The sequence below is a fragment of the Dendrobium catenatum genome, unplaced genomic scaffold (genome assembly GCF_001605985.2).
Source record: "Dendrobium catenatum unplaced genomic scaffold, ASM160598v2 fragScaff_scaffold_847, whole genome shotgun sequence".
NCBI lineage: Eukaryota > Viridiplantae > Streptophyta > Magnoliopsida > Asparagales > Orchidaceae > Dendrobium > Dendrobium catenatum.
In genome coordinates, this window is record NW_021319309.1 from 4,946,194 (window position 1) to 4,956,014 (window position 9,821).

At 35.6% G+C, this 9,821-nt stretch overlaps 1 protein-coding gene across 1 annotated transcript; it reads left to right on the top strand.

Annotated features, from left to right (window-relative positions):
- Positions 1 to 1,738: 1,738 nt before the first annotated feature.
- LOC110107868 lies at positions 1,739 to 6,093 on the top strand. The gene is made up of 4 exons (XM_028696873.1): positions 1,739 to 2,659; positions 2,743 to 3,635; positions 3,720 to 5,802; positions 5,977 to 6,093. The coding sequence occupies exons 1-4, from the start codon at positions 1,739 to 1,741 to the stop codon at positions 6,091 to 6,093; spliced, it is 4,014 nt and encodes a 1,337-aa protein (XP_028552706.1).
- Positions 6,094 to 9,821: the final 3,728 nt, after the last annotated feature.

Genomic DNA, 9,821 nt, shown 5'->3' on the forward strand with positions numbered 1-9,821 from the left:
AATAAGAAATGCAAGAATCATTCGTTCTCCCAGTTGAAAATTGAACCTCTCCTTTCTGTAGAGAATGAAAATATATTTATAAATTTTTTGAGATGAAGATTTTGATTAATTTGTCCAAAATTTAAAGCACTCAATTGTACAATTCATATTGATCCCTTTGATCATAGGCCATGTATCCAACATTTGAATGTCTTAGCAATGTCAGAATCGATTGATATTAGGCTTTTTATATTTGTCTCGCCAAGTTGTTCGATTTGACTATAAATATGTCAATTTGGATATCATTGGTCCCTTGATAATATTTAAAAGTTTTCAAATATATTTCATGTGCTTAATGTGGAGTCAAATCTGATCACTTGTAGTGTCGATGTATTCTCGTTAATACGTTTAGTTTGACTGTAATTTTGTTGCAAACGGAATTTATTTAATCCTGAATTAATTTTAAAATTTTCAATTTAAATGTTTTCTCATGAATCATGCCAATCAAGCAAAATTTTTGTAGACCTGTGATTCATACCAGCAATTTTCTTTTTCCTTTAGAAATATTTTCATTCTTTTTAACATATTTGTTCACAACTTTCATATAACTAAAAGGCATGTAAAAAACTTCTACTCTCATACAACAACAACAACAATAACAATACTATCAAACCTTTATCTTACCACATGTGATCAGTTACATTAATTCTTTTTCTCCATTATGTTTTATTAAGAGCCAAATTATCATCTAATATAATAAAACTTTTCTATTCTTATAATAAACAAAATTTTATTGGCACAACAAAAGAAAATTAGTTTTTTTTTAACTCCACCAAAATAGTAATTTTTAATTCCATATACATAATATTTCCTGAATCTCTAAACTAGGTACCCCTCATATTTCCCACATCACCAATAACTCAAAGAGCCTCTTCTCTCTCTTCTCTTATATTTATTCCACATCTATACATCTAACTTGTTACCATCAATACAAAGCAAATGTAGTATAAATCTTAATCTTTAGTCGAAAGTATCCTAAAAAATCAAATTTAGTATAAATCTTAATTATCCAAAATTAAAATAAATCAACGTTAATTTCATCAACTGATCAAGAAAAATCTCTATATTAAATCTTATAATATCTACATGAGACCTCATATTTTCTCAACATTAAATTTATTGAAGTCCTAAAGAGCGATTGATAAAAAAGATGGCACCACCAAGAGCTCATAAGCACTTATAGAGCCCATAAAACGAGAAATTATTGTGTATGCATTCCAAACGCAGAGTAAGATTCGGATGCTGCGTATTTACTGCTTATTTTATTGTGTATTTTGTATACATAATTTTTTCGTGGCAAATAAGCAGCAAATAAATAATACTCACTAAATACATAATAAATAAGCAAAAAATACACAGTAAAATAAGCAGTAAATACGCAGCATCCGAACCTTACTCTACGTTCGGATTGCGTACACAATAATTTCTCTCATACGGATTGCGTACACAATAATTTCTCCCATAAAACAAAGTGTAGCTTTTTTTAACAAAACACATCATACAATATAACAAAAAACTGGATAAACTATCACTGTATTCAGTGTATTGTATTAAAAACCCACCTACTTAAGAGACCTGTGGTGCAAACCCATGCTGGCGATAAGGTGGTGCTCTAGCCGCCTTGTTCTTCTTCCTCTGTTCTTGCCTTTCGTCACAGTCCCTCCGGCCTTCGCCGGGAGGCTGGTTAGCCTGTCCTCTCATGGACTCTCTTTCCTCACTATCGTTCCCTCCACTAAATCCTCTCTTTAACACTAAAACTCCTATTTCCTCGACGCTTGAGCGTCTCTGGTCTTCTATTGCTGCCTCTCCTGAACCGGTCTTGGATTCACTTCCTGTCTCCCTCATCGAGACTCCGGAGGTGATTGTTCCCTTCAACAAAGAGTACACTGCGGCTGCTGCTTCAGAATGGAAGTTATCGCTGGTTGGTTACTCAGTTGGTAAGCGACCTTACTATGAAGCTTTGCTTTCTACTGCTAAGAGGATTTGGAAGCTCAAAGGTACCTTACAGCTTATAGCCTTAAGCGATGGTTTTTTCCTTTTTAATTTTTCTAATGCTGAAGACTATGAAATGGTTTGGAGCAAGGGAGCTTGGTTCTTCCATGGAAAACCTTTCGTTTTTCAAAAATGGTCAAAGGACTTCCAACCTACTCGTGAAAATTTCTCCACGATTCCGATTTGGGTCAGGATAATTGATTTACCTCTGGTTTGTTGGAACTCTGAAGGTATATCTAAAATAGCCTCTAAAATTGGTACCCCGTTATCTGTGGATGTGCTTACTGTTGCGAAAACTAGGTTGACGTATGCCAGGGTGTGTATTCAAGTTGCCACCACTTCTGAATTTCCTGAAATGGTGCCCATTTCCATTGAAGATGTTGTTTATCATCTTAAAATCCAGTATGAATGGAAACCCAATCCATGTGATACTTGTAAATCAATGGCTCATACTTCCTCTTATTGCCCTTCCAACCCCCAACCTCCACAACAAGTAACCCAGCCACCTCGGGGTCGCAGCACCTCCCGGAATCATCGGAGGAAGCATCCCTCCCAGGGTCCATCATCCCAGACCCGTACCTTAGGGGTTGTTCCAAAGAAAATCATAACCTCCACTGCATCCACTAATGTTCTGGCCACTTCCTCGCTAGGTATTATCCATCCCAAGTTACCATTCCTACCGCCCAGATTAATGAACTCCGAAATTCGCAGGAAATTGTTACTGGGAATGCGGCTGCCTCCACCTCTGGGATCATTGCCCCTATGTCCATCCCGGCTCTTACTCTCCCTGTTTATCCTTCCAACATCACCATTCCTAATCTCAATTCCCCAACTGATGAATGTATTGGTAACCTGGAGCAGAAGTCTACCAATTCATTAAATAACCCTCTCATTCCCACAAAAAATCAATTTGATACTCTACAAAATTGTGAAGAGCAAGGTAATTTAGAGGGGGTAGACAACTCTACCCTTGATTCTCCCAAGGTTGCAGATGTTACAAATATTCAATCCACTTCCAAAACTACATCTAACCCTTTACCCAAATCCACCAGGGGTAAAGGAGCAAAGAAGCGCCCCCACACCGAAATCAAAGTCCAAATGACCAGCCCTTCTATTGGCGCGTGGAACATTAGAGGATTCTCTTCCTCTGATAAAGTGTTCAATTGCAAAAATTTGGTTCATTCTTTGCGGTTGGATATGCTCTGTATTCTTGAAAATAGAATTCAACTTTCTACTTTGACTGACCCTTTCTTCTTCAATTCTCACCGGGTGTTCGATTTTGAAGACAGCTGCCATAACTTCCATTGTGCCAATCCTGGCAGGATTTGGGTGAAGTGGGATTCTGGTAGGATTGTCTTTAATCCTCTGTTTATTTCTAATCAATTGATTGCTGGTATGGTTTGCTATGGGAACAATGCACCATTTCTGCTTGTTGTGGTATATGCTTCGAATAATGAGGAAAGGAAGGTTCTTTGGGATGAGATTAAAAGCATTTGTCCCAGTTCGGGGACACCTTGGATTATTATGGGAGACTTCAACTGCTGTCAGTATCCATCTGAAAAATTGGGGGGGGGGGGGAATGTGCCTTCACCAAAAATCAAACTGTTTGATTTTAATTCCCTAATTTTTTATGCCAATTTGTTTGATTTAGCTTCTGTGGGGTATTCTTATACCTGATTCAACCAAAGGTCGGTGAATCCAATTCATATTAAGTTAGACTGGATGCTTATTAATGTGGACTGGTTGGCTGCTTATCCAAAGTCTCATTATGTTATTAAATCCCCCTCTGGATCCGATCACAGTCCCATTGTGCTCCTCCTGGGTAATCAGGTTGACTCCCAGCACCGTTTCCTTTTTAAGAATTTTTGGTTAAAATCTAAATACTTTTGGTATTTGCTGTTGGCTAATGTTTCTGTGAAGCCTAGAGGTCAACCATTTGCGGCATTATGTGCCATGCTTAAGCAATTAAAAACTGATATTAAGAAGGAATCCTGGGCTTCCTCTAAACCTGTTGCTTCCCATCTTGACTCTCTTTATAGGGATCAAGGGGAATGTCTTAGTTTGTTGAATCAGGACTGTGATTTTGAGAGCATTTCCAGATCTCTTAAAATTATAAATGTGCAATTAGCTGAGGCTTCTTCCACCTGGTATTCTTGGGTTTCTCAAAGGGAAAAAACTAAATGGCTTTCTAAAGGAGAAGATGATCTTAAATTCCTATATTCTAAGATTCATCTTAGGAGGAACTATAGGAGTGCTGCCATTTCACTTGCTATGTCAAATTCTGATCTCTCTTATGCTTATGTTATCAAGAATACTATCTCTCACTTTCAAAGGATTTACAATCCTCTTAGGAGGCAGTCCTTTGACATCCTTCACTTCCCGATGAGTAAAATCATTCCTCCTAATTATATTTTATTTCTCACTACTCCTTTTACTGATGCAGAAATTAAGAAGGCTATTTTTGCTGGTGCTTCCAATTCTACTCCTGGTCCGAATGGCTTTAATTTTGATTTCTTCAAATCATCTTGGATTGTTACTAGGCTTATGATTTGCAAAGCTGTGAAGTATTTTTATCATAATGCCTACATTCCTAAATCTGCTAAGGCTACTGCCATCACTTTGATCCCTAAATCAAACCATGCTGAAGAGATTTCTGATTTCAGGCCTATTTCTTTGTGCAATACGGTCTACAAAATCATTGCAAAAATTCTGGATCTAAGGATGAAACCTATCATGCCTCTTATTATTAAAGAAAACCAATCTGGTTTTATTCAAAATCAGGTATCCACGGACAATGTTATTCTTTCCAATGAGATTCTTTTTCATTCAAGAAACACCCCTCAATTTAAGATGTTATGTGCCAAATTAGATATTAAAAAAGCTTTTGATTGCGTATCAAGGGATTTTCTGCTTGCTAGGATGCACCAAAAGGGGTTCCCTCCCTCTTTCATCAAGTGGATTAATGCTTGTATTAATGACGTTTGGTTTTCTGTGTGCATTGATGGAGCCATTCACGGTTTTTTTCCCTCTACGGCTGGCTTGAGGCAGGGGTGCCCGTTAAGCCCCTATCTTTTTTGCATTGTGATGGATTATTTTTCTTGCATTTTGGATAATGATAATGCCTTTGTAGCTCATATGGTGGAGGGTATTAGGTTATCTCATTTGATGTATGATGACGACCTCCTTTTTTTTGGTAAAGTATATGCTCCTAATTGTCAAGTTTTATGCCGTGTGATTGATAGGTTTTCCATGGCTTCTGGGCTTGAGGTTAATTATCAGAAAAGTACTCTCTTTCTCTCCAAATACTGTCATAATCCAAATGAGATCAGCACAATTCTTCAGATTCCCTGTACTTCCACTACTATAGCCTACCTTGGGATTCCAATTTTTACTTACAATCCAAAAGTTTCTGACTTCTCTAAATTGATGGAGTCTGTCACTCAAAAGTTATCTGGTTGGAAAGCTAAGGCTCTTTCATTTGCTGGTCGGCTGCAATTTCTTCGGTTCACTATTTGGAATACCATTGCCTATTGGATACGAGGTTCGATAATACCTAAAACCATAGCTAAGCAAATCGAGAAATTGTGCCCCAAATTTCTTTACTTTGGGGACATTAGGGCTTCTAAATTGCATCTTATTTCTTGGAAAGATACTTGTAATCCTAAGGCTAATGGGGGTCTTGGGTTACAGTCTATACACTCTTTGCAATTTAGTTTTAATTATTCTCTTATTAAGAGATTGTACAACTTCAGCAGTCCACTTGCTTCTTGGGTTTTTCATAAGTATGTTTCTCCTTGGAAACCCCTCACTGTCAAGTCAACCAAATTATGGAAGAATATTTGTTTTATTGCCCATAAAGCTAAGGAGAAATTCATTTTCAATCCTTCTAGTAAAGGCCACATAGCCTTATATTGGGACCATTGGTGCAACCGTGCTCTTCTTCAGGACTCTGCTGGTTTGGGTGCGTTGCTCACTCTATTCCCTGCTAATGCTCGGTTGTCTGTTATTATGAATGATAATGGTTGGAATCTGCCTCCTTTGTTGTCTGCTTCCTGCAATTGATGGGGGGAATGCTGGTCATAATGCTGCTTGTCTTACTTGGGAGGGGGAAAAAAGTAATGCCCATAACATTTATTATAAATTTCTTTATAGGAGTGAGCCGCTGTGTAACTGGGATCATTTCATCTGGCATAAACATCATTGTCTGAGATTTTCTTCATTTAGTTGGATAGCATTAAGGGGAGGTTTAAAAACTGCAGATGTTCTAATTTCTAGAGGGATTACGGTTCCTAATGCTTGCTCCCTCTGCCACAATCACATTGAGAACATCTCGCACCTTTTTTTTGAGTGTGATTACTCTTTTTTAGTAATCTCAAATCTCATACCTAGTATGGCACAACAACTTTTTAGGCCTAATATTTTGCAAGCTTTTGAATGCCTTAACCATCAGTTTAGCGCTTTAAAGCATTTTTACTACCTAATCATTTGCTGTACTATTTATCATCTTTGGAGAGAAAGGAATGATAGGAAATTTGGCAATGTTTCTTCTTCGTCTACTACCTTAAGCCACAAATAAAAGGTGTTGTGTTATCTAAATTGCTGAAATGGAAAAACGGTTATGCCTTAATGGAGCTGCTTTGATTGGGGGCTGCTGGTGGTATTTTTGGGGTTATATGGTTTTAGGCTGTTCTGTGAGATATATTCTTATTAATGTGATTGGGGATATTGCTGGAAACTGCTACTCTTTGGCGTTTGGTGCAGGCATTTTTATGACTACTGGATCTATCGGATTTCATCCCTGGTTACCTTTTTGGGTGCCAGGAAAGCTGCTTCGGGCCCTGAGAGTATTTATGGGGACAATGATGAGTACTGCTGGACCTTTCTCCCATAGGATGGTCGTTCTTCGGCAACCAGGGGATTTTTTGGAGGCTTCTCTTTTTCATCAATCGTGTATTCAGTTGGTCAGCAGCCTGAGTCCTCAATGATTTTGCCTCGATTACCATGTTTTGGTACTACACAAATCTTTTTGTAGATATTGGGTGGTATAGTTGTGATTTTTTTATTTCCGCATAAGTTACTTGTTTTACTTATGTTGGGCTTTTTCTTCTTTTACATTTACAGTTCTTACTTGTAATGTTGTTTTATGTTCTTAATAGATAGATGGGCTTTTAGCCCCAAAATTTCAAAAAAAAAAAAAAAAAAAAAAAAAAAAAAAAACAGGTTTTTCAACCAAAAAAAAAAAAAAAAAAAAAAAAAAAAAAAAAAAAAAAAACCACCTACCTACATTAGTATATATAAGCAAGTGTTTGTTATTCAGTTTTTGAAAGGACATGATGTGCAGGTGAGCTGTTACTGTTGTCATTGTTTCGGTTCAGCTTTGTGTTATGCAAATTCTATTAATTTTGTGTGCAATCTGATTGTCTCGATCAATTACGTTGTATTATTGTTTTGAACGTCAATTTTATTGGTCGAGCTTGTTGGGGGGTTGCAGGCCAGGAGCCCTCCCCAGCTTGGGTTTATTTTTTTTTATATATACAGTTGTACAACGTTGTGACGCTGTGTACCCTAACGTTGCGATGTCGTTTAATTTGCTTGGAGACAAATAGAGACTGGAGCACTGCGGCGCTTCAAACTATAGTGCTAGGGCTCTATCATGCAGATTGTAGACAGAAAGTGGAGCGCCACAACATTCCAAACATGGTGTCACGATACTGCAAGACGAGCTGATAGTTTTTTCCTCATTTTTTATTAAGGGTTCCATCCCTTGGTGATTTTAGAATTTATCTTCTTTTTTTTTTTTCAATTCAATATTTCTTGCATTTTCAATATAGTGAAGGAGGGATAAAAATATGTTCAACTAAATTTAGATTATAATATACTAATTCAAATTTTCTCTACTTTAAAATGTATAAAAAAAATAGAGGTGAGATAGAGTCAATTTAGGAGTGTCAAAATGAATTGACCGACCGAGTTCATGTCCAATCCAAAATTAACCTAACATGAAACCAATCAATCAAAACATGACCAGTTTAATAAACTAGTGTAAAGACCCCGAACCTAATCCGCTAACAAACTGAATGGCCTAAGCTTGACACATTAACTCATTTTGGTTAATTTTTTTTAATAACTTATTAACTTTAATTTTAGGATGTTTGAAGATTATACCCACATTAAAAAATTAAGAAAAAATATTAAACGAGTTATTTTTCAGGTCAAAAATAAGTTTTAGTTCAACTTGAACCCAAACCCATACCATTTAATAATTGTATTGAAAAACCCAACCCGAGCTCGAGCCATTTATTAAACTGGTCAACTCAAAACAAGAATTTTCTAATCGGTTGGGTTCAGTTTAGCAGGTCGAGCCATTTATTAACACCCATAATCAACTATAATCAAGAGTCAGCACAAGCTCGAGCTGATAAATGGCTCATGAGCCGAGCTCAATGAGCTAACAAATCAAGCTTGACCAAGCCAACCCCAACTCAGCACATCAACTTGTGTGCGCACTCAATAAAAAAAAAAAATAATATTAAATACACTTAAAAATTATGAAAATCAAATAAATTCAATATAAAATTGCTAAAAATATTTAAAATTTTATTTCCCTTCCTTATTTTAAATAGTTTCTTCTTTCTCTTTTATTATAGTAAGCGAGCTTGTGAGCACAATTAATTAATTAAAAAATCCTAATATAAAGTCAATAATGACCCGACCTTGACATGACTTCTTAACACCCTCAATAAGAATATTTTTGCAATAGTTTCCTCTACATATGTTGCCAATATTGCTTGACAAGCTTTAGAAAATAAATAGATCTTAGTAATGAGAAATTATTCTATGCGGATACAGGACGATTTAGAGATCAATCAAAGCGCATCATATTATTCGTATCGAGTGGTATTGAGAACTGATACCAAGCAAAAAAAATGATGTGGCGCATTTTGATTGATCTTTGAACAGCGCCGTCCAATTCTGCACAGAATAATTTTTTTCCTCGAAGAAGCAATTAATACATAAGAAGTCAAAGTCAAGCCTTATATTAGTTAGGTATGCCGTAACTCATAAGCTTTGACATTTTATAAGCAAAACTATTCTATAAATACAATTCCAGAAGAGCTGGCTGAAGCTTTCTGCATGATGCTAACAGTCTTTGAGAAGCTTGTCAACGCACTGCGTACAAGGTAAAGGGTTTAATTTGTCTAGGAAATTTTTTATTATTTATTTATTTATTTAAATACCTAGGAGGATTGGGAGGATTGTCGTTGGATGATGACTTCTAGAGATGGTGGATTAGGACGAAGAAGGATTTGTTTGGGGTAATTTTTTATTGTTTTCTGAAGCAGATTTTCATACAAAAATTTCTTAAAAATGCTTAAAAATAGTTATAAAAAATAAAGTTGAAGAATAGTTTAAATAAATTTTGAAAATTTTATTTTATTTAAATATTTTATGATGTCCTAATAAAAATTATTTTTAGATAATGTTTGACTAATATAAATTATCTATTATTTATTGTATGACTCATAAATATTCATTAATTATATATAATATCCTCACTAAATTATGGATCATATCAAACTATTATATTTCTATTTAGCTAATTTTTTTTATTATCTTTTAAAATTAGATAAACTAGATTTTGTTAGGAAAGTTGCTATTTGCATGTTTTACATTCTTGCAACTTGTATAGTTTTGATGATTCCAAATATTATTGTTTTATGTGTTGTATCTTTTAACATTTTTTGGAAAACTTGTTTTTGCTCTTGTGTGTACTAATATTTCAGGAAAAC

Excerpts from the sequence above, each read along its gene's own strand:
- LOC110107868 (XM_028696873.1), top strand. The coding sequence starts at position 1,739 with ATGGACTCTCTTTCCTCACTATCGTTCCCTCCACTAAATCCTCTCTTT. Across the intron at positions 2,660-2,742 it reads CCTCCACTGCATCCACTAAT|GAAATTGTTACTGGGAATGC; the intron begins GTTCTGGCCACT and ends CGAAATTCGCAG. Across the intron at positions 3,636-3,719 it reads CCTTCACCAAAAATCAAACT|GTCGGTGAATCCAATTCATA; the intron begins GTTTGATTTTAA and ends ATTCAACCAAAG.